Source organism: Trichosurus vulpecula, chromosome 5 (assembly GCF_011100635.1).
Source record: "Trichosurus vulpecula isolate mTriVul1 chromosome 5, mTriVul1.pri, whole genome shotgun sequence".
NCBI classification, from domain to species: domain Eukaryota; kingdom Metazoa; phylum Chordata; class Mammalia; order Diprotodontia; family Phalangeridae; genus Trichosurus; species Trichosurus vulpecula.
In genome coordinates this window covers 21,532,635-21,557,393 of record NC_050577.1, presented here as the reverse complement: position 1 = coordinate 21,557,393, position 24,759 = coordinate 21,532,635, and the positions used below count along the sequence as shown (strand labels likewise).

Sequence of the window (24,759 nt, the reverse complement as noted above, 5' to 3'; positions counted from 1 at the left end):
GGGCTAATCTAATAAGATTGCTTAGTAGAGAGAAATTTTAAGTCCTATTCTAAGGCTCAAAAAGCCCCCAATGAGGAAGGCACAACTATGTAACAGCTCATGTGAAAAAGGCCTGGAGTTTTTTAATAAATTGGAAACATGAGTCCCAGAATCCAAGAGTGAGAAGGAATCAGAGGCCAGTTAGTTCAACCTCCACCTGAGCCAGAGTCCTTCTATAGCATCTCCAACAAGCGGTCATCCAGTCAAAGAGCCAATGGGCTCTTTGGCAACTCAAGAAGAGGCTGCGTTGGCAGAACGCTATCAGCAACGGTCTTGCTTGTGTGCTCTCTCTGGATCAGTCCACATTGTCAGCACCATGTTCAGTTCTGGATCCACATTTTAGGAAGGATATTGACAATGTGGAGAGCCTCCAGAAGAGGGATGCCCAGTATTCTCTATGCATTAGAAAAGAAAGTTTGATTGATTACTCATAAATGGACTCCATTGTGTTTTCCTAATTACTGCATTTCATCCCCAAACTGAATCTTTAGCCTAAAGAAGAAAAGACTTAAGGGAAGAATTTGAAGGTCTGTCAAGTAGAAAAGGGTTCTGCTTGTCCCCAGGCGATGAAATTAGTGGGTGGAAATCATGGAGAGGTAGTTTGAAACTTCATGTATAGAAAACGTCCTCAAGAATTGAAAAGAGGAGCCGGCTGCTTCAGGAGGTAGTGAGGTGACAGGTGTTCACAGATGTTGAATGGAGAGGGTATTCCAGTCCCCATTAGACTAGGTGGGCTTTGAGATCCTTCCCAACTCTGGGGTTCTGTGGGTGCCTGCGTAGATGTCTCCTATAGAATCTCCCACAGCACCTAGTATTTTGCTTCATACATAGGTGGCAAAGAGCTTAGAATGTTGGGCTTAGAGTCAGGAAGCCCTGAGTTTGAATCCTACCTCAGACCCTCCCTGGCTGGATGAATCTGGGCAAGTCCTACCCTCCCTCAGCCTGTTTTCTCATCTGTAAAATGAAGATGATACCACTGATCTCACAGTATTATTGTAAGGATCAAATGAAATAACAGGTAAAGTGTTTTGTAAGCCTGAAAGTGTTATATGAGTGCTGGCAATTATTATAGCTGAATGTATCTCATGGTTCATAGATTTAGAGCTGGAAGGGACCGTCTGGTCTAGCTCCTTCATTTTACAGATGAGGAAATGAGGCTCAGATAGGTTAAGCAATTTGCCCAGGGTCACACAGCCACTAAGTGTCAGAGGTAGGATTGAACCAAGGTCTTCCTGAGTCCAAGCCTAGCATACTACCTACCACACCAGTCTCACATGGATATTTATTTTCAAGAACTATCTAATCATATTAGAGAATTTGTCTCTTTAAGGTAAAAGAAAAAGACCATCCCCCAAAGGCATACTAAATTAGCTATTTCTTCCTGCTTTATCAGAGCCAACTGAGCTGACTGTAATAGTGCATTTCCAAAGGACCCGTCACCTGATACATGTCTATACCATTTGAGAAAAACCCAGTATGGGAAAATACCAATTTACACAACAGAAAATCTGGGTATGCTTAGCAAGGGATCCTTCTCAGGATCTATATCGCAGGGTCCTTTTACAAAAGAAAGTCTGTGTGCTTAATGTGACCTGCCTTCCAGGAACGAGATGTGCCCTTTTTTTAAAAACAACCTCCACTGCTTTTCGGGCTCCCTCTGCTCCCTGGATCTAGGCCCCTTCCCAGCTTCCAGGGCCCCTCCAGCTTGAGATCTCTCTCTCCTGACCCTACTGCCTCTCATACACTCAGCTCAAACCAACCGACAAAGTCTGTCCTGGGTGTCCTTCTGTCCTCTCCCATTGCTGCACTCCCCACCCTGACCCCTCGTCCCTCTGCCTTCAGACCTTCCTCCCAGAAGCCTTCCCTAACACTCCCACCCACCTTGCTACCTCCTGCCAGATAGATTAGCTCATTCTCCCTCCTCAAGTTTCTTTTCAGAGACTTGGGGCCTCCCTATTCCAAAATAACTTCCTTGAGAGGAGGGATCATTTCCTTCTTTGTCTTTGTACCCCTGAGTGTCTCACACAGAGTAGGTGCTTAATAAAAACTTGGGGTCGATTTTGCCTAGATCTGTCCTTTGCACATACCTCAACTTCCCTTGGATTAAGTCATTTGTAGATGTGTTCCCGGGCAGCTAGGTGGCACACGGGGGATAGAGTGCAGGGCCTGGAGTCAGGAGGACTCCTCTTTCCGAGTTCAAATCCAGTCTCTGACACTTAGTAGCTGTGTGACCTTGGGCCAGTCACTGAACCCTGTCTGCCTCAGTTTCCTCATCTGTAAAATGAGCTGGAGAAGGAAATGGTGAACCCCTCCAGTATCTGTGCCAAGAAGACCCCAATGGGGTCAGAGTGAGCCGCAAGTGACAAACGATTCAGTGACAACCCGTGCGCTCCCTGCCACCAGCCTGCGAGCTCCCTCCTTGAGAACAAGACCGCCGGCACGCTCTGGAGTCCCCGCGCCCTAGGCTCACACGCAGCCCAACTGGTGCGTTAAGCTGCGTGTAAAAAGCACCAAGCTCAGCACCCGGCGCCCAGTAATGGTTGTATGATATTCATTCCCCGGCCTCCTCGCCTCCTCAAGAGCAGGCACGCAGACTTTTACTTTGTAGATGCCCTCTCTTTCGGCCCGCCCGACAGCCCTGGGAGGTGGGGGCTGCTGTGATTCCCCCTTTACAGATGAAGAAACCCAGGCTAAGTAGTGAAGTCACCTGCCCAGAATCACACAGCAAGCAAGTGTCCAAGGGGGAATTCGAACTCAGGGCTCCTCTACTCCAAACCCTACCCCTCTAGACACTACTGCCACCTAGCTTTCCTGAATGGAATTGAACTGAACCGAACCGAGCCGAGATAGCCCGCCCTACTTCTGGTCCGAACTCCCCTCCCGATAAGGATGGCCGCTCAGTTTGGTTTTACTATTAAGGAAATTCAAAGTTTACAGTCAAAATTGGCTGGTTCACCCACCTTCCCCTCGCCCTGGCTTCCTCCTGGACTAGGTCCGGGGTCCTCTCACTCCAGAGGCTGAAGGTCCTTCCCAGCCCTAAGAGCCTTTGCCTCTATGAGGGTGGCGGTCCTCATTTACGTTGCCTCCTGGCCTGCCTCCACGTTTATTAGCAGCCCCTCTCCCCGAGGAGTGGGAACTGCCAAGACAAGCCATGAGCCAGAGTCCACCAGGAAAGAGGAGAGCGCGCTCCACCCTCCCCTCTGATCCTTGGACGCTGGGAAGTGGATCCAGAGGCCCAGCTGTGGCTCATTGGCTGAGGAACCTTTGACTCTTCAAGACTCCTATGGAGGACTGTCTTTCTTCCTGCTCTCCCTCCCTCCCTCCCTTCCTTCCTTCCTTCCTTCCTTCTTTCCTTCCTTCCTTCCTTCCTTCCTTCCTTCCTTCCTTCCTTCCTCCCACCCTTCCTTCCTACCTTCCTTTTCCTTCCTTCCTTCCTCCCATCCTACTTTCCTTTCCTTCTTTCCTTCCTCCCTCCCTTCCTGCCTACCTTCCTTTTCTTCCTTCCTCCCTCTCTCCCTCCCCTCTCCCTCCTTTCCTTCCTCTACCTCCGGCTCTCCTCCTTACCTCCTTCCTCCCATGATCTCCCAGCTCCAGTTGCCTTATCCCACCATCAAAAATAGAAACCCCACAATAACACTTGAGTCACCTCATGGATAATGGACAGTGCTGACACCAGACTTTGGAAGTTGGCAGCTTGCTTCTTTCTCCCCAATGCCCCCCCACCCCCCAACCAAGGAGATTTTTTAATCTAAAGAAGCTTAGCAGCCCATGGGAAGGCCCTCCTCAGAGGCCACCAAATCCAATGCCCTTACTTTATAGATTGGGAAGCAGGCCCAGGGAGGTTTCACAAATTGCCCAGGGACACCCAGGGAGTGTCAGAGGCAAGATGTGAACCTAGGGCAGCAGGGATATACCCTTCCCCTTCAGCTTCTGCAGACTCCTCCCAGAGAGAAGAGGTCCCATCCTTCAAGCTACAAGTTTCTCCCAGGTCCCTGCCTCCCCCTAAGGTGCTTGATACAAGACTCAGCCAGGAGAGGTATCAGGTGCCCTGGGGTACTACCAGGATTTTTCCATTGAATCCTTCTCTGAGGCTAAAATGGACAGGGTAGTAATGTGGTCATGCCTGTAAGCTGCCAACACAATATGATATCAAGTGGACCCACAGCACACCTACAGGAGCCGGGCAGGAGGCTTGGACCAGCCCTGCCTTGGGGGTGACCACTTTGGGACTGGTAGCAATGGACCTGCCCACCGGGCTGCCGACGCCCACTTCAGGATGGGGGACCTTCAGCAAACAGCTTGGGGGAGCCTTGTTTGTGCTGCATCTGGTACCTGGTCAGCACGGAGCCAGGTGCTGAGCCTGATGGATCCCGGGGTCCCTTAGGCCAACTTGGGGGAAGCACTTAGGAGGCCCCCAGGAGGTCAGCTTGGCCCCCAGTAGGTCAGCTTGCCCGGCCGTTTGGTCGGTGTTTTCTCATCCACCTCTCTGAGGACAGCCACCGCCAGGACTCAATGGCTCTCTAGAATCTGCTGCTCTTTCTCAACACAAGGTGTATTATTTATTATACAGGCTTTCTTGAAATGAAAATTTATTGTTACATATTCGAATGTTCTCAGTATGTTCTGCTATGCACATGACATGCTTTTTTTCTTACTATATATTTAAGTTTCAATATTTAAGCTCATGATATGTTTTTGTTTCTTTTCTCTATTTCCTACTGATGTTCTGATAAAATAAAATTTAACAGAAAAAGAATAAACTTAGAGGGAGTAGACAGAGGAAACAAACAAAGGAAATATTCCTATGCTAGTATACTTTTATTTTTATACTTACATCCTCAGTGCTTTGCACATAGTAAGCACATAAATGCTTTTTTGTCATTCATTTCTCTTTTTAAAAAAAGAAGAATCTGCTGCTTCTATATTGGGCGCAAGGGCTTTGATATTCTTTTCTTCTGCAGTGGGAGGAGAAGAGTGAATGGAGACTAGCGACAGAATAAGAAAGGAGAAAAAGAGAAGGAAAGAAAGGAGGGAGGAAATGAGGGAGGAAAGAAGGAAGAAGGGAAGGGAGGGAGAGAGGGAGAAAGGAAAGAAGGAAGGGAGGGAGGAAGAAAGGAAGGGAAGGGGAAAAGGAGGAAGGGAGGAAGGACGGGAGGGAGAAAGGAAGGAAGGAAGGAAGGAAGGGAGAGAGCAAGGGAGGAAAGAAGAGAGGGAGAGAGGAAGGAGAGGTCATTTTTTTTTAATGCAGAGAACAGAAGGAAGGCCAGGAAGAAGCACAGCTGAGCTCAAGCAGCCTTGAAAGCTACTGGTTGAATTTATTATGTACTTGAAAATCCAGTTCCACGGACGGCGGCCTGCGGCTCCTGCAGAGCCCTCCTTCACAACCCTCTTAGACTTTCCTGGACACCCCCTCCCCTCCTTGATTGGCATCCACTTGTGTTCATAGACCCCTGTGCATAGTGAGTGCTGAGAACTGGAGAATAAGGCCAAGGAATGGGTCTGAGATATGTCAAGTGCCTCATGCCACGTAAATGTTCACTAATATGACTATTTCCTGAAATCTACCCAACATGCACATCGGACTTTGGCCACATAAGGCTCATACGCAGTGAGGTGCAGTGGTTAGAGTATTGGACTTGGAATCAAGGACTTGGGTTCAAATTCCACTCTTGACAGGAGAAGGTGACCTTAGGCAAGTGCCTTGACCTCTCTCTGCCTCAGGCTCCTTCTCTGCAAAATGGAGATGACAGTCCCTATAGTCTTCACCTCATAGGATCAATCACAGAATGAAAGGCGGTTGTATGTGTACAACACTCCCCAAACCTCACAGTAGTACTACAGTGAGATACGGCCAAGAAGACACCAGTGCCCCCGGCATAGACTGGTCATGGGGGGGGGGGTCGTGGCACAGGACCTGGCACAGTGCCCGGCATACAGCAGGTGCTCAATTTATGCTTCTTGAATAGAATGCAGGCCATGATCACAAAGGACAGCTGCCGTCTAAATATCCCAGACATGGGGAAACTGAGCCATCAGGGACTTCTCCAGGAATGTGCTGGAGCAGAGAAGCTCCCAGTCATAGACCTAGAATTGGGAGGAACCTTAAAGACCATCCATTCCATCTCCCTCATTTTACAGAGAGGAGAAGGGTTATACGGCTATGGGGACAACAAGCAGAACCAGGATTTGGACCTTTGTCCTCCAGAGTTTCGGGTTTTTTTTTTAACTTTCAAGAATCTGCGTTATGAAAGAAAAGTCTCAAATAGCAGCTTAGTAAGTTCCCACAAAACCACTGCGGCATCGGGGAAAACCCTGAAGAGGAAAGCTGATTTGAAATGCATAGGGAGTCATACTTCAGTCAAGAAACAGAAAAAGAAAACGCTGGGTCTAAAACTCAAGATCAACGACGCTCTGACCTTGTCTTGGAGGGCTGTCCAGCCGGCCAACCACAGGTTACTCTGACCGGGTGGTCCATGTCTCTGGAGAGACTCCACTTTTGTGTCTTTGTGGACCAGAAAACTGAGTAACTTTCTCCTAGTGAAAGAGACTTGTGTATCTGCCCCTCCTCACCTCTTGAGATCACATAAATCTTTGGAACTTGCTGAGAGTGAATATTAAAACGGGTGATTCATTCATGGTTGGGGTACATTTTATCCAGAGCCTGGAGCCTGAAACCCCAGTCCAGTCTGGTGCACATCCTCACCCTAACAAACGGTCTTTTGCACTCTCCTGCTGCCTACACAGACACATGCCCTCTTCTTACCCACCCCCACTTACCACTGCCTAATTCTCATTTTTTGCTTGCTGTGAATTTTTTTGGTTCTTGTTTTCCTTGCAAAGACAGATGCTTTTTGCTCTCCTTGAAGGCAGTATCACATGCCTGGTGGCAGGAGTGGTGTGAGGAACCACCATGGCACTGATTAGCCCCCCACCCCAGGTTAAAAACAGAAGAAATAACCTGGGGAGGGGGGCAGAATAGGAACTTCCTGATACTCAAGAACTTGAGAATAGCCTATAGATTTTTAAATTGAAAATTATTTATCTTATTTTTAATTTATGGAATAAAACAAGCAATTCCATAACATAGTATAACAAAAAAGATTATTGCGCATGAAACTGCAAATCTATTATGTCCGACTTGCTATTCCTTTTAAATATACAATAAAGTTATCATGTCAATTTCTTCCTTTTTTCTTTTCCCTTTTTTTCTTCCCTCCCCCATCCCCCCACCCTAGAGATGGCTACCATTAGGTGCAAATAAGTATATGTGTGTGTGTGTGTGTGTGTGTATGTATGTATGTATGTAAAATTTGTTCTATACATGCCTCTATCTATCAATTCTTTCTCTGGATGCAAATAGTATGTTTCTTCATATGTTCTTTATAGTTAATTTGGGTATTTGTAATAGTCAAAATGACTTTTTCCACTCAAAGTCATTCTTAAAACAACATATCTAGCTGTTACTGTATACAGGGTTCTCCTGGTTCTGCTCATTTAACACTTCATCATTTCCTGCAAGCCTTTCCATGTTTTTCTAGGATCACTGAGCTCATCATTGTTTATAGCACAGTAGTATTCATCGCAATTATATACAACAACTTGTTCAACCATTCCCCAATTGATAGGCATCCCTGCAATTTCCAGTTCTTTGCCACCACAAAGAGAACTGCTATAAACATTTTAGAACGTGTATATTCTTTTCCCTTTTCCCCTAACCATCTTTGGAGATAGACCTACTGGTGATATTTATTGATGGACCAAAGGCAGTTTAATAAGTCTTTGTACATAATTCCACATTGCTCTCCAAAATGGTTGGATCAGTTCACAATTCCACCAACAATGAATTAGTGTCCCAATTTCTCCACATCCCCTATATATATAAAACCTATATTTCAGAGATTTCTTCAACCCAGCATTAACTGCTTCACAACAGTCTGTATCAAGAAGGTATATTCATATGAGAGAATCTAGGAACCATAGGTGGGGAAGCATGGTGGAGAACATTTGAGTGCAGATCAACATCGGACCACTTGGCCAGAGAGAGAAAACAGATACTCTGAGTTCGGGAAACAGATCACACGCCTGTCACAAGATATAGAGAAGGGGCCTCAATTAGCAGAAAATCTGCAGGAGCTCACTTTCTGCCAAAAGTGAAGCAGTTAAAAATCTCTCGGCTTGCCTTAATATAACTTCATTCTTCAAAACATGGGGGAACCTGTGAAGGCAAGTGTTATTCTAGATCTGATTCTCACCACCTGCTGGGTGAAATCATGGGAACCCTGCGGGAAAAGCTGTCGCTCCATCTTAGAGTTTGGAATAGAGGAAAAGGAAAGCCAGGCACAGATTGATAAGTGATGCTACATTTTGGAAGAGCAGATTTCAAAGGGTTCAGAGGAAGGGTAGAGAGGTTCCCATGGACTAAAATTCCACAAGGGAATTCCTTCTAAGAAGGAATAGTAAGCTCTCAGAAGTGAAATTCTGAAGACACAAAGAGAAATAATTATGATGAGTAGGAATAGGAAAAGTTCCCTAGAGAGACACATGGGACTATCTTTTGATAGGAATGTCCAGTAAATGGAAGCAAGGGCAGTTAACAGAAGGGAAACATACAGCTGTAACATGGTTAGGGCAGGTCAACATGACTTGAGGCTGGTGAGGAAAGCTAAAGAAAACACAAAGTGAGGTGGATTTTTGTGGGGGAAGTTACATAGGGAAAAGAGGAGAAAAAAAAATCCCAAGATGGAAGAGTGATAAAGACAAAAGAGAAAAGGCACCTACTGTGTGCTAGCATTGTGCTAAGATTACAATCATTACCTCATTTGGTCTGCACAACAAGCCGGGGAGGTAGGGGCTTTTCTTATTCCTATTTTATAAATGAGGAAACTGAGACAAACCCAGGTTAAGTGACTTGACCAGGGTCACACAGCCAGTAAGTTAGGTCTTATCTGAACTTGGGCCAGATGATCTCTAACTGCCCTAAATCCATGATCTGATGATTAATTTCCTGCAGACACCGATAGCCTCTGGGATAAGATACACAGAAGCCTGAGATTATTTTAAGACTCGATGACACAGATATAATTGGGAAGTATGATGGATGGTGGAAGGCTTCAAGTTCATGCTGCGACAGCTGAGGAAACCAGAGACCTTCGGTCCAGAGGAGAAGACTCAGAGGCAACATGGCGGTCCTCTTCAAGTATTCAAAAGGCTGCCACATGGAAGAGACATTGAGTGGGTTTTTTCTCCCCCTAAGGTAGGCAAGAGGCAAAGAAGCCAATTTCAGCTCAACACCAAAGAACCAGAGCTGTCCCCCAATGAAATGGGCCCCCAGGGCTGGAGTCCTCAGGTGGAGTCTGGATGAGCCCTTCTCTGTCACATATCTTATAGAGAAGAGTGGGAGCCCTTTCCTGGTTCCTATTGGACTCCTTGCTTTCCGAGGTCCCCTGCAACACTGTGACTCTCTGATTCTGAGTTCTGTTTCCTGTGGACACCGAGATGAGGCATAGTGTGTGTCAAGGATTGACAATGCCCCTTCCTGTAGACAGAGACAAAGGACGCAGTTGTTCAGAGAACGTTATTCAGGACACGTTTGTGATGTTAGAATACATGAAGTCACCAATCAAATTTTAAAAAAGAAAAAGAGCAGGGGGCAGAAGCCCTGGGTTCAAGTTCAAGCAACAGTCACCCACTAAGTGTGTGTGTGAGCTGCAGAGTACTGGGCACTCAGAGTGCCAGCATCCTGTGGGCACTGTGGGGACCTTGGTTTCTCCTAAGTGGAGGAGGAAAGGTCCTAAAGCGGATGTTGTTTGCTTGTGGGTTGTTTCTGTTTTCCTTCTGAGGCAGATTGCTTACAATGAGCAAACATGTCCTTTCCAGGACCACACACACAAACAAAATAAATCAAAGAATATTCCCACCTTCAGCTCCTACCTGGGCAACTGACTTGTGGCTACACTTTCAGTAACCACATTGGGGTAAGACTTCTCCAGGAACAAAACAAACTGAAAGGAAATAGAAAAGAAACTAAGACAGACAGACAGATGGACAAAGTGCTACAGAGGGATACAGAAGAGTCAAAGAGAGACAAGACGGACAGGGAGATGTAGGAGCAGTAAAGAGACTAACACTATACTCTGAAAATAGGAAATGCTTGTTGGACTAAAGGATCAATTGGCAAAGATCATTTAAAAAATAGCGTTGGGGGGGAAGGAGGCACAGAAGACAAAAATACTTGTGTTTGTCCTTTGTTCTCAAAGAGGACTGTGACATCAGGGAAATGATATGACTTTCAGTTGACTTGGATATGAGTGGGGGAGGGCTGTGCAAGGTCACCAGGCTCACTTTCTCCTACAGAACCATCTGGGTCCAGCGTCCTGATATTCACCAGGAGGACTAGAGGTGGCCCAGGATGCCTTAGGAGACTCTGGCCCTTTCAGGCTAAGGCTTTTTCAGGTTCTCACTTAGAGTGAGGTAAAGCCCACTCATTGAATAGGCCTCTTTAAGAAGTTAATCAAGGGATGGCCCCTTTAATCAAAAACTCAAAACAAACCACATCAAGCTAGGAGGGGAAGACCCTCAGGGTTCCTGCCCAAAAGAGAAACAGTTACTATTTGGTATTTACATTCATTCTGTGCTAGGAGGGCAGGGACCTATCTATGAGCCCCAGAGTGAGTTGGGTTTAAGGCTTGGTTTTGACACTGTTGGTGGAGCTGTGAATTGGTCCAACCATGTTTGATTTTGATACCTCATCAGGTGAGAACATTTCTATCAATCAATCAAACATTGAACTAAGTGCCAAGAAGCTGGTTAAACACATCGGGCAGGATCCGAGTGCTTCTAGCCATTGAATAAAATGAGAAGATGCTATACCAGAAGTGAATTGAGATTGGTTGAGGAGACCCAGCTGTGTTGATAATCAAAATGGGTTCCTTAGCACTTAGTTCAACAAGTGCCCTTGAAGAGTTTGGCCTTTGTTTCCTTTGATTAATTCAGTGTCTTTGATTGAGTCTTACTAGGTGCTAAGCCCCAGGCCCAAACCCCTATAAGGTGTAAAACCTTAGTGGGCGTGGATTGGCAACTAAGGTGGGGCCCAAGGTGGGGCTAACTCCAGGGAGGGCCTAGTTTACATGTCTGGGAGAGCAGAGGCTTTTAGACCACCTGGGTTTAAGTCCGCTTCTTTGTGACAATTCTAGGTCATGTGGGTGAGCCGCATGTGTGACTCACCCCTGACGCTGAAAAAGATATAAAAACCAGGGGTTGGCTGTCTGTTCCTTGGAGCTCTTTGGCACAGCAGTGGTGGCGAGTTTGACTCTGGGCCAGCCCTTGTTCTGAGCTCCCAGCTGAACCTAGATGTTGTTAACTATGAATCTGTGTTGGGTCTGTCTGTTGATGTTTGTAATTTGTTTGTATTTTGTTCTGAAGTTCAGGGTACTGGTTTTTTCCCCTGAACTAAGTGAATGCTGTCTGTATGCTGAATTAAAGTAAGCTTGTCAACTCCTTCACCTTGCTTTCCTTATTAAAGCAGATCAAAAGAACATGTGCTTTCCCAGCATGCCGGCAGCTTTCTGGGTGCTGGCTGTGGGTGGATCTTACACCCTCACGGAAGCTGCTAGTCGGATTGTTGAAACACCAGCCACGCCCTGTGAGACGTAGGGAAAAGGACAAGCGGTTCAGATTCCAGGATTCCAGTGGCAGGATAGCCTAGAGAGGAGAGAGTCTCTCAGCCAGTCTCCCAAAAGAGAATCCACCGGCATGGAGGGGAGAGCTGTTGTCTCATCCTTCCCCTTGACCAGAGGATAATTGTGGGGACTTTGCAGGGTCAGAAAATTTTGAAGTAATCATTGCAGTGCCCTGGGAAAAACCAACAGTAGTGTGTGTGTATCAGGAGACCAGAATAAACTCAGATGCACAGAGAAAAAGCAATTTTAGGACTTTACAAGGCATTCAAAAGAAAGATGCATTATCCCTAACGTGAATGTCAAGGAGAGAAGAGAAAAAGGACGTCTAGAAGCTATGACCCCCTCAGCCACACATGCTCTAACCTGGAACCCACTTTCCCCTGGACTCTGGTTGTATCTGTGGGAGATTGTATTCCAAGTTTGGGGGGACATTTCATAGCATCTGTCCTTATTATATCACCTTAGTAAAGACACATTTCTAAAAGCTAATTAAGTATGGCTGGCAATTTGATGCCAACTAATAATTCAGGCCAGAACCATGCCACTGAGGTCTTGGGAAATTTAAAGTTGTCTCTTGAACCTTGAGGAGAGAAGTAGCCAGCTGCCCTCTGGGGGCCCATCCCACCAATGCCAGAAGGGTTTGGCCGAGGGAGACCAAAGCCTGGATCATACCTTGTTATGGGGGGTGGGGAATAAAATAGTGGAAAATGACTTTGCTATAGAAAACCAACATCAGTAAAATCTCTTTTTTAACTCTAAAAATATATTCTGTATCGATGTATAGTTGTACATATATTCTATGTGGATCTATAGATATACCTAGATCTATATATTGTGTATACATGTACATCCATGTACATATTATTTATAGAGATATACACATATCTATTATATGTAATATTTTAGAAGTTTTTAAAAATATATATATACACACAAAACCATATATGTATATACACATACATATATTCACGTGGTGGTCAGAAGAAGCAATATAAGGACACTCTCAGGGTCTCACTTAAGAACTTTGGAATTGATTGCGTGACATGGGAAACACTGGCACAGGACAGCTCAGCATGGTGTGCCCACATCAGAGAAGGTGCTGTGCTCTATGACCGAATCGAAATGGAAACAGCTCAAAGGAAATGCAGGGTGTGCAAATGGAGAGAATCACCCCAACTGTTCACACGGACTACTCGTGCCCGACCTGTGGGAGAGCATTCCGAGCTTGTATGGGTCTGATCAGCCACAGTCGGATGCACTGAAACTTGACTCTAGCATAGTGATGTCTTTTGGGTCTCTGAGAATGAAAGACAACAACCATACCATATATGCTGTGCCCTAAATATGTATATATACACGTATATGTATAGATGTGTATTATATACATGTACATGGTATAGTATATGTTTGTGTGTGTGCGTGTGTGTGTGTGTGTGTGTGTGTGTGTGTGTGTGTGTATGGAACTGTGCCAAATGCTGAGGAAGTTACAAAGGGCCATTCAAAGCCTGTGTGTACAGAGTCTGAGAATCCCACAAACCTGTGAGGCCAGCGCAGAATCCAGGGGGCTTCCCATGGCCTGGGTGAATGGGCACTGTCTCCCTCTGCTCAGGTCTGGCTACCCCAGCAGCTCCACCAGAGAAGGCAAGTGTTGACAGGGCCTGCTAGTGTTGGGAGAAAGGGTTTGCCGTCTCTCCCACGGCCAGACAGCCACAAAAGACAGAGAAGGCCTTCCTTATTCTCAGCCCAATGCTCTCTTCTCCTTTCTGCTGGGTATTACCTCCAACGAAGCTGGCAATTCTCAGCACTGGCTCAGGATCCTTCCTAATACCTCCAAATAATATTTACAATAGCAGGGGAGGTGCCAGTTCCTGTGGGAAGCCTCCACACAATGGGCACGCGAGCACACACACACACACACACACATCAACTCAGGGGCAGATAAATTCAAAAATAAATTTTTTAATTTAGGTTGTGATTCTTTTTTTTTAGAATTTGAGTAATATAAAGTGTCCTATTCCTCTACTCTTTAAGTTAGGAAAATATAACAAATACAACAATTTTGAAGTATTTCGATCAAAGGTATGCTGGAACCAGCTCGAACCAGCTCCCAAGAGCTGGTTGTTAAATTTACAGTGTGTGTATTTATACCTTAAAAATGGACAAAATCAGGGCTTGACATATGACTTTGTTCATTGTCTTGCCTGACAATAATAAGTTCTTTATAAATATTATATTAATATATAAATATTATATTAATATAACTATAAATATTAGTTATTTTCTAGCTTTTAAAAAGTAATAAAAATGTTAATAAAGCATATTAAACTTAAAAGTGTATTATATGTACATATTACCCACCTGGAGAGCTGGTTGTTAAACATTTACCAACACACTGCTAATTTTAGTTCTATACCATGACTAGTTATCAGAATAAATCAGAAGAGAGAGAGAAAGATGAAAGTAAAGATGGTGGCTAAAGATATAACGGGGGGGGGGGGGGGGGAGAGAGAAACACACACACACACACACCCCAAAGTTTCCACATCATGGACTTTTAGAATGTGCCTTAGTTCTAAAACCAAGTTGTGTTTTTGCATCACTAGGCACCTCCTCAAGTACTACAGGCCAAATGAACTGAAATGGAATGCCTGCAGTGACTCATGGGCCAGAGGCTCTCCACTTCTGCCCTAAACCGCTCAGTCCTCCCTTCCCAAAAAAACAACCTTCCCCCACCCTATAAGCTACACATAGCTTGAGAATGTTAGGCAGACAGAATTTCCAGTAATCCCAAGTCCTTTCTCCCTGCCCCTTTGGAGAAGTTGGAGAAATGTCAGTTAGCTGTAAGTCCTTCCTCCCATGAAGCAGTCAGCATGGTTTATATTCCATTCGCTACTAGTCTCTCGAAGGTGTTCTGCTTTCAGACTCTCTGTTCTCATACCCATATCCCACCCATGTGGATATCTGACCCTGAACCCGCTTGGTCAGGAACACCACAAAGACTCAATCAAAAAATCTACCATGAAAAACAATGTTTCCAAGCCTTTAGGCTTAGAGCCATTTGGAACCTCTGGATTGACTTTGGGGTACCCAGGATGGGCCAAGCAATGCCTCCCACCTAGACATCCCACTTTCCATTTTTATTATGAGCCACAATTATGATTATAATAGTGATTATGAGCCATAGCTGACATGTGCCCCAAATTCTCTGAAGTCTCTCTCTCTCTCTCCCCTTTGGCACTGCAGACACTGAGCTAAAGATCTCATTTGGTTTTCTGAGCCCCAGAGCTTTTTGTCTTTGCCCAGACATTTTTGGGTTTCAGTTTCCAGCCAACAGATTTATTAAGCAATCTGCCTGGTGAATGGGTACATTTGTGAAATCAAGGAGATAGAGAAGAAAAGGACAAGGGAGAGAAAAGGACGAGCAGAAGTATGCGCCCCTCTTAAATCCGTGGGGAGGGATGCTATCATTCTCAGCCAGGCACCTGATGCTTATAGCATTCACCTTTCTTGGCTCTGATTCACAAATGACTAACCTTTTTTCCTTAAAGATTGAGAAGAGGCACTGGGAAAATGTCTGATAGGAGGATCTCAGGCTGTCCACGTGGCCCCTTGGGCAGCAGGAGACATCACCTAAGCTGACCTACCCAGAGGCATCCTGACCTCCCACATCAGTCTCTGGATTTTCTTGCTTTATAAATTTGTTTCCTGGCTGCACTTTCAGGAATCAGGTTTGGCTGGGATTTCTTCAGAAATCCCTGGGGTCCCTCCCAGGCAATCCCCCACCCCTGGCCAGCAGTTCGGGGGCTGGTTTCCAGGCCAGTACTCTATAATGAAGCCCCAGATGCAGAAGATGGTGAATTCTCTGAGCATACTTTAATACAAACTTTTGCTAAAAGATCTGGCTGTTTTTTTTTTCCTGGCCAGAAAGAAATAGGACTGAAAGGAGCTAAGAGACCTGCTTTTAAGACAGAGCTTGTATTTACATCTATTCAGCTGGATGGGCACTAAGAAAGAAGCCTGAGAAATGCATGTATCAGGTATAGAAAGAAGTGCTATCTGGCTCTTGGTATCATGGGAGCATAGATATAAGAGCTGGAAGAGGTCCAAGAGGTCATCGAGTTCCACCGTTTCATTTTACAGGTGTGGAAACTGAGGTTCAGAAAAGTTAAATGTAGGATCATAGGAACATGGATTTAGGTCTGGAAGGGACCTTGAAGGTCATCTGATCCAATGCCTTTATTTTACAAATGAGGAAACATAAGATCAGATGACAAAAGTCACACAACCAGTAAGTGACAGAATCAGAATCCTTGGACTTCAAATTCAGTTCAGTTCCCATTATACCATTAGGCTCCTTTACCTTTAAATTCCTGACAAAAAGAGAAACTATTTTTATCCATCTTCCTTATTTCAATATCTCAATACTTCAATAGGCTCCTGATTTTATCCACCTGGGTACCCACTCTACCAATGCGGAACATACCCAATCTAGCCCTTCTCATCTTATTCAGTTATCAACCATGTCTTTCTATGAATCTTCTAGAGAGGATTCACCCATTGCACAGGTGGCATTCTCCTTCCTGTCTGGTTGTTCTATCTCAGCTTTCCTAGCTAGATTATCATCTATATTATTCTCCCTAGTTCTGTCCTTAGCCCTCCCCTCCGCTCCCCTCTTCTCTCTCTCTCTCTCTCTCTCTCTCTCTCTCTCTCTCTCTCTCTCTCCTCCCCCACCCCGTCTCTCTGTCTTGCTCTCTCTCCTCATTAGCTTTATCACCTTATACAGTTGACCTATATACATACACACACATACATACATACACCGCACACCTTGAGTCACATTGTATGAGGCTCTACAAGCTAAGCAGGAATTTATATTTTATTCTTCAGGTTAGAGTTGATTGAGTAGGGGAATGATCTGGTCAGAACACCCTTTGGAAGTTCCTTACTTACACACTTAATACACACAACCCCAGTGTTTTTCCTGAGCTCCAGCCCTGCATCACCAGTTGCCTCTTGGACATTTCAAACTGGATGTCTCAGAGACAACTCAAAGTCAGCATTTCCAAAACAAAACTCATCACTGCCCCCATAACCCTCCCCTCTTCTAAATTCCCCATTTCTATTGAAGACGCCACCGTTCTTCCTCCCAGCATCTTGTTTGTAATCTCAGCATTATCTGACTGCCTCTCCCACATCTTGTTCCACATATTCAATCTCCTCCCCAGCATCTCTCACATTCAATGTCTTCTCTCCACTCCCCCAGTCTGGACCCTTATTACTCCTCTCCTAGAATATCACAACAGCTTCCTGCTTGGTCTCATTGCTTCAAGGCTCTCACCGCCCAGTCCATCTTCCACATTGCTGCTAAAGGGCAGTTCTGACTGTTTCATTCTCCTACTCGATCAGCTCCAGCCCAAAGCATAAAATATAAATCCTGTTTAACTTTGAAAGCCCGACACGACCTGGTCCCAGGGAGACTCTCTCCTTCTCCATTCATTAATCCAGCCAGGCTGTCTTTCTCTCTGTTCTTCACACGTGACCCTCCATCTCCAATCCTGGGACCTTGACCCTGGGCATCTTCTGGGCCTGGGGTCCTCTCTCTTTTCCCCTCCACCTCAGGGAGTCCCTCTCTTCACTGAAGATGCAGTTCAGGTACCATGTTGGCCATGGAAGCCCAACTGTGCCTGCTCTCCTTCCCAAACTATCAACTCTTTAACTACTTTGCCTTTATTAAATACTGATTCACTTTACATTTATGCTGTATCTATTTGTATATATGCATATGTATATACATGCGTATATAATCTTTATTTTCTCCTCTACTAGAATGAAAGATCTTTGAAAGGAGAGATTGTTTCATTCTTCATATTTATATCAGAGGCAACTGGATGGTCCAGTGGGTAGAGCACTGGGCCTGGAGTCAAGAAGTTCACATCTGACCCAGTTGGGTGATGCTGGGCAAATCACTAAGGCTCTGCCTGCCTCAGTTTCCCCAAACATAAAATAAGGATAGCAATAACACCCACCTCCCGGAGTTGTTGTGAGGATCAAATGAGACACTATTTGTAAAGTGCCTAGCACGGGGCCTGCACACAGCAGGCACTTAATAAATGCTTATGCCCCTCTCTCCCTGCCTAGTGCCTAATACAATGCCTAGCACACAACAGGCGCTTAATAAATACTAGGTGTCATTGGTGACATGTTGCAGCCTGCTTATCCCTCCCCCTCCCATCTATCCATCCTCCAACACTGGGTGGTCATGTGCAATATTGATTCTTCTGACATTATGGCATCTCGTGACTCATTGCCCATATAACTGGGAGAATGGGAAAGGAAGGAAGGAAGGAAGCAAGGAAGCAAGGAAGGAAAGGAGAGAGAGAAGAAAGAAAAAAGAGAGAAAAAGAAAGGAAGGAAGGAAGGGAGAGACAGAGAGAGAGAGAGAGAGAGAGAGAGAGAGAGAGAGAGAGACCCAGAGAGAGAGAGATGAGAGATGGGCTTTGGCACAACAACCGTGACCACTGTAATTTCCCAAACGGAGTCCAGCCAGCTCCCTTCCGACTAATCGAATCTGAGCTCAGCTCATTGCCATCTGCATTGAGTTTTCCTTCCTTTCTCTTCCCTGACTGGAAGAGACTCCAATGAGCATTAAAACTGCCAAAGAGGAAAACGAAAATAAGGCAGAAACTAGGTAATCCACCATGGAAGAGGAATTAAGAATGAAATGGGACCTTGTCGATTATATAAGGTGTTTGTTGTTACATGTTTATGGATAAGGAAACAAACCTAGAAAGGCATTGACCATCTAAAAATTACACTTTCTGGTATTTATAAAGCACTGAACTATGTTGTCATCGGATCTTCCCAAGAACCTTATTTTCTCCACTTTACAGATGAGGAAACCAAGGCAAACAGAGGTCAAGTGACATGTCTAGTATCTGAGGCTGGCTTCCTGACTCCAAGCTCAGCGCTCTGTCCACTGTGCCTTCCAGCTGCCACATACAGAGAGACTAAATCAACATACCGCCCATTCAGATACAAGTCATAACCTAAGGGATGCATGTCCTTACCATGGTGGCCAAGCTCCTCTTTCTACGAGTCCAATGAAGAGTTCTGCCAGGTCTGATCATGGAAAGATTACTCGACCAGAAGTGTGGGTTTCAGCTGTGTGACACTGGGCAAGCCACTCAGAATCTCTGGGATTGAATTTCTTCATCTATAAAAATCTGTCAGTATTTCATATTATCTATAAGGCCTCTTCCTGTTCAAAAAACCACCTGTGGAGCAGTTTGCCTAGTTTATGAACTTTCCTTGGTTTTTCCATTTGGTTGTTGCGTGGCTCGTCAGAACTGAGACAACTCGGGTGCTGAACCTACCTCGAGTCGGACCTGAGTTCACGTCCAGCCCCTGACCCTTGTTAGCTCTGTGACTCTGGACAAATCACAGCCCTCAGCACCTCCCTCTAGGGTGGTGGCAAGGATAAATGAGATAATATTTGCAAAATGCTCTGCAGACCTTTGGCTTTAATGCAACATAAATGTTAACTATTACTGCCGCTATCACCTCACCATCGTGGAAGGGAAGTAAGAAGCTGACAGGCATTAGCCTTAAAAAATTATTATAGGAAGAAAATGAGATGGAAACCATTCACCATTGCGAGTTATTTTGTTATCACTGGATCTCAAGGGCCCATGAATTCAGAGGTTCCTGTTACCGGGGCTAATCAGGAATAATCCCGATTCCCTCCTGTTAGTGCCCGTCATCCAGGGGGCTCAGGACTCTCTGGAGACATCGTGCCTCCCACCATGCCTCTTCCAAGGAAAGGAGGTGCCTGGGAATGTGAGCCAGGCTTTTAAAATGTGCAAATCAAGACAGTAGCAGGAAGAAAGCCTGTCACACCCTATAAAGGCTATCAAAATGCTGATAATCAGAACTGGTATTATTAATAATACATTGTATTATATATTGATTATTCAAATATATTATAAGAAGAATTATAATTATGGCTTGCATTATTAGTAGTGTTTTAAGAGTGGTAACAGGAGAAAAAAACAGTTTGGAATAGTTAGAAATATCCCATTTTGAAGGAAATACGTCTTAATCTTTGTTGAGGGACCAGGAAGGAGCAGGGGGAGAAAGAGGAGGAAGTGAAAGAGGAGGAGGAGGAGCAGGAGGAAGAGGAGGAGGAGGAGCAGGAGGAAGAGGAGGAGGAGGGGGAGGGGGAGGAGGAGAAGGAGAAGGAGGAGGAGAACAAGAAGAGCTGGCATTTCTATAGCCCCTCAGGTGTGCGAAGGGCTTTACAAATCTCACTTTATCATTAGATCCTAAGCTCCTTGAAGACAGGGATTGTCTTTTGCTTAGCCCTGGGTGGAGCACATAGTAGGCATTTAATAAACCTTCATTGATTATCTTCACAACAATTCTGGGAGGTAGGTGCTGTTACTGTCTCCATTTTACAGATGAGAAAACCAAGGCAGACAGAAATAAGGTGACTAGACCAGGGTCACACAGCTAGGACATGTCTGAGGCTGTATTTAAGCTCAGGTCCTCCTGACTCTAGATCCAAAAATCTATCCATTGCACCACCAGCTGACGAAGCCTATGGGCCCCTTTCTCAGAATAATGGTTTTGAATGCATAAAATAAAATGCATAGCATTACAAGGAAACCTATTGGGTTGAAATAAAGATAGAGGGGCAGCTAGGTGGCACAGTGAGTAGAGCACCGGCCCTGGAGTCAGGAGGACCTGAGTTCAAATCCGGCCTCAGACACTTGACACACTTACTAGCTGTGTGACCTTTGGCACGTCACTTAACCCCAATTGCCCTGCCTTCCCTCCTGCAAAAAAACCAAAACCCAACAAAATAAAGATACAATCTTTCCCATCCAGGTGCGTGAGCCCCCTTGAAATCCCTCCAAAGTTTATTGATCCCAGGTTAAGACTCCCTGAACTCTAGACTACCTCCTGACTTTATGGCTATAGGGATAGAGGCCAAGAGTGTTACTTGCCCATGGTCATACAGCTAACTTTTGGCACAGCTGGGCCTAGAATCTGGGTCCCTGAATCCCCTGTGTCTCTGTTCTTTCCATTTAGCCACCCCCCCCCACACCCAGTGCGTCTTCTGGCTCCCTGACTTCTGAATATCCCACAGATGAAGCAGAGACAGGACACTCAGATTCACAAGGGCCATTCCTGGCCGGTCCCTAAGTCAATGTCGGCCAACAGCGCCATAGGCCCTGGAAAGCCAGGCCCCACCTAGTCAAAGAAGTACCTCCCTCCCCTCCCCATCCTGGTGGAACCTGGGAGCCCTCAGCGTTTCAGGGCTTGGCTGCTGAGAATATGGTGCTTTCTTTGGCCATTCTGCTCATGGGTCTGAGGCGCTTGGAGCCGGATGGAGACTCCATCCTCACACCTACAAGCCGCTGCTGTGCCTTCAGGAGGCCCCAGAAATCCTACCCAGGCCAAATAGACCTGCTTGGGAAAGCAGCCCTGCATCTTTAAGGTCGCACCTCAGAGGCGAACGTGCCTGGGCTGGCTGGCCCTGCACCAGCTTTTTCTTGGCTGCCTCTCAGGCTCCTACAGTAGGAAATAGGCAGTAAAAGTGGGTTGGCCTCTCTCCTGTCTGTGCCCCTCCGCTCCCCTCTCCTCCTCCTTAGCAGCAGCCCCAGGTGGAGGGCTGGAGAGAACGCCTCGAGGAGGCCTTTCTGTAATATCATGCATGCTGTGCACACTCCCCAAGCTTCTCTTAAACTTGTCCTAGCCCTGGTCCATGCCATAGTCCACCTGGACCATCAGATTCATCTTGATGTACCATATACATCATTCCAGGCTGTAAGGACAAAATCAATTCTTAGAAAGCCAGCTCAAAGGTGAAAACTCAGATAACAAAAGTGGACATTGCAGACCGTGGTCCACCCAGGGAGGCAGCCCTGCCCTACCCCCCAAGCCCCGAGCCAGCCCTGAGCACACACATGGGGCAGGGAAGTGGTCCACCAGCCGTGGGTGGGGAGGGGAAGTTGGTGGGGGCTCTTGCTTCTCCCAGGACAAGGCTGAGTCCCTCTGGATGGGGCACCTTGCACACAGTTCTGAGCAGGGAAAAGGGAAAGTCTCACAACAGCATTAGAGTGAAAAATAGGCTCCTTTTTTTCTTTCACATAAGCTATAAATTGTAGGGTAGCTGGAGACCTATATTTGAAGAGGGACTTTCATTGGCATAGAAAATCCTCACTACCAATGCAGGTGAGCACCTGCTATGCAGCTTTCAGTCTTAAAGATTTGCCTGGAGCACAGAGAGGGACAAGACCAGAGTCACACAACTGGGAGGTGTCAGAAGCAGGACTTGAACCCACCCCATCCCAACCTATAGACTAGCTCTATCCAATATACCAAGCTGCTGCTCATTCTACTTTAGAAAACTCTAATTGTTAGGAAGGAACACCCTAGGTGCTCAATAAGTGCTTACTCAAGCCTGACTCTGACCCTGTAACTTCCCCCCACTATCCTTAGGGCTCCTCTTGGGAGCCACAAAGAACCTCTCTGGCCTCCCCTCCATCAGACAGTCCTTCAAATCCTCATCTTCTGGAGATGAGTCAGAGTTGCTGTTGGGGGAGAGAAGAGGAGGGTCCTCTGATGCATGCCCTGCCCTAAGTCATCCATCCCTTCTCCAGGCCAGATCTCCCCAATCTCTTCAACTGATCTTCAGTCTGTGTCATGGACGCAAGGCGCTTCACGGCCCTGGTCACCATCTTATCTGGACAGTCTGCAGCTTATCAGCATCCTTCCTAAAAGATGGCCCCCAAAACTGAACATCGTACCCCGTGTGAGCTCGGATAAGGAGTACAGAGAGACTATCACCTCCGCGCTCCTGAAGCTAGGTCCAAGACGTTCCCATTCTCCATTTTTGACTGCTTCATCACACTGCCTTGTGGTCCATTAAGATCCCCAGATCTTTGCATTTCATAGGATCATTGCATTAGAGCTAGAAGAAACCTCAGAAGCAAGCCACTGAGTCTAACCTCATTTTATAGATGAAGAAACTGAGGCAGAGAACTTAAGTGACTTATCCAGGATCACACAGTTATTGAATGAAGCTAAGGCAGAATTTAAACTCAGGTCCACAATGCCCCCTAGCCAGACAAAATGCTAACCATTCATCCCACGCCTGATTGATCTGGGGGTTCATGACGAGCAACTGCGGGCGGCGGGGTCTGAGTGTCCTTGTGACAGGCCACAGCATTCCCACTTGCTCCTATGGGATCCTACTGGATTTAGAGTCAGAAGAGACCTACATCTCAGGCCAGAAACTGCCCCGCATTCTGTGGTGCCCCTCGGGAACATCCATGGTCGGTTTGCCTCCTCCTAACCAGCTCTGCCTTGGCTGTGCTCAGAGTCCTGCACCCAGGGCCGGGCTGCCTGGTTTAGCACTCCCCAGGCTGATTTTACAGACCTGAGGTCCAGAGAAGCGAATGACTTGCCCACAGCCACAGGGTGAGTTAAAATCCCTTTTGTCACTAAGTGCCAAGCCTGGTTTTGAACAGCAACACTTGTGAGCCTCCATTCAGGCTCTGTGCACAACGCCCTGTTGGATGGTCCCCCAGGCACCCCAGCAGCGCCCCCCTTTACCTAAACTTGAAGAATGAGACCCCAAAATCATACCATGCTTCAGCGGGGCAGCTGCCTGGCGGGCGATTCCTCTTCACTCTCTTCGCAGCTGCTCGGGCTCATCTCCAGAGGATGCTGGGCTTAAGGGGCCCTAGGAGCCAGAGAGCCTGCCCCGGCCCTGAGGGTCGGCTTCAGTCCGTCGGGGCAGCCCCTGAACATGTCTCTTCAAGAAGTTTGCCTTTTAAATAAAAAATCTCTTCCTTCCCATTTACCGCCAACGACTTTTACCCCAGAGGCTCCCAAGGACCTGTGGCAGCCTGGAGCTCGGGCGACCGATCAACGTGAATCTTGCTGGTTCTCCAGATGGTCCCGAGGTGCCTGGAAGTCCTCCCAGAGCCCTCTGCAGCCAGCTGGCTCCCCAAGGCGTCTGCTCCAGGTCCCGTGTGTGCGCCTGAGCGAGAGGTTTGTGAGTGTGTCTGAGTGCGTGTGCTTCTGAGAGTGTGGGAGAATGTCTGAGTGTGCCCAAGTGCACACACCTTGGTGTGTGCCTGAATGTTGGTGCAATAAGTTCTAAGTACACCTGAGAGTGAGTGTGCGCCCCAGTGTGAACCCCTTAGTAAGTATGTCTTAGCATGTGGGGGGGGGGGCGTGAGTGTGTGCACCTGACCCGCTGTGTGTCCAAAGATGTGTGTGCCTCTCAGGGTGGAGTCGGAGTGTGCCTACACGTGCCAGGGCACACAGGTATGTGTCCCTGCCCCCACCACGCTTGGAGAATGAGCATCACTGGGCGTCGCTTGATCTGTCCACTGCAGGCTGGGCTGTAGTGAGCTGGGCGGCTCTGGGCTGGGCAGGGCTGGCAGAGCTGGGTAGGGCAGTTCAGGGCTAGGCAGCTCTGTGCTGGGCTGGGCAGCTCTAGGCTGGGCAGCGCTGGGGCAGGCAGCGCAGCGGGAGCCGAGGGAGCAGCCGAGGAGTTTCCCGCTGAGCCGACTGCTTTTCAAAGTCCTGAAAGAGCCAGCGCAGCCCCACACTTGGCAGCGGAGGGGAGGGAGGGGACAAGGGGAAAGGGGTGGGGGGGGGGGAGGAGCAGCCTCTGCCATTGACTCGGGCTCCTTTCACAATAAAAGCCTCGCCCGTCCTACCAGACCCCAAGAGTCTCCCGGTCCAGGTAAGAGCCCGAAGGCTGACTCCGGGTCTCACCACAAAGCAGAGGAGAAGCCAATGCCGGCATCCCTCCATCCGCCCACCCCTGCCGGCTCTGATGTCAGGGGTCTGGGACCTTGGACATGCCACTCACCTTCTCTGGGCCTCAGTTTCCTCATCTGTAAATGAGGAGGGGGTGCACTAGATAACTTCGATAGGGCGCCTACTGTGTGCCAGGTGACTACTAAGTAGGCATTTCACAAATATCTGCTTTGATCTTCCGAAAAACTCTGGGAGGGAGGTG

General features: G+C 46.9%; 1 protein-coding gene across 1 annotated transcript in view; it reads right to left on the bottom strand.

Annotated features, from left to right (window-relative positions):
• Positions 1 to 22,896, bottom strand: part of GASK1A (golgi associated kinase 1A) — a 64,973-nt gene extending 42,077 nt beyond the window's left edge. Inside the window, exon 1 of the mRNA XM_036760475.1 lies at positions 22,862 to 22,896. Coding sequence (XP_036616370.1) covers positions 22,862 to 22,896 — 35 coding nt within the window. The remainder of the gene's footprint in view (positions 1 to 22,861) is intronic.
• Positions 22,897 to 24,759: the final 1,863 nt, after the last annotated feature.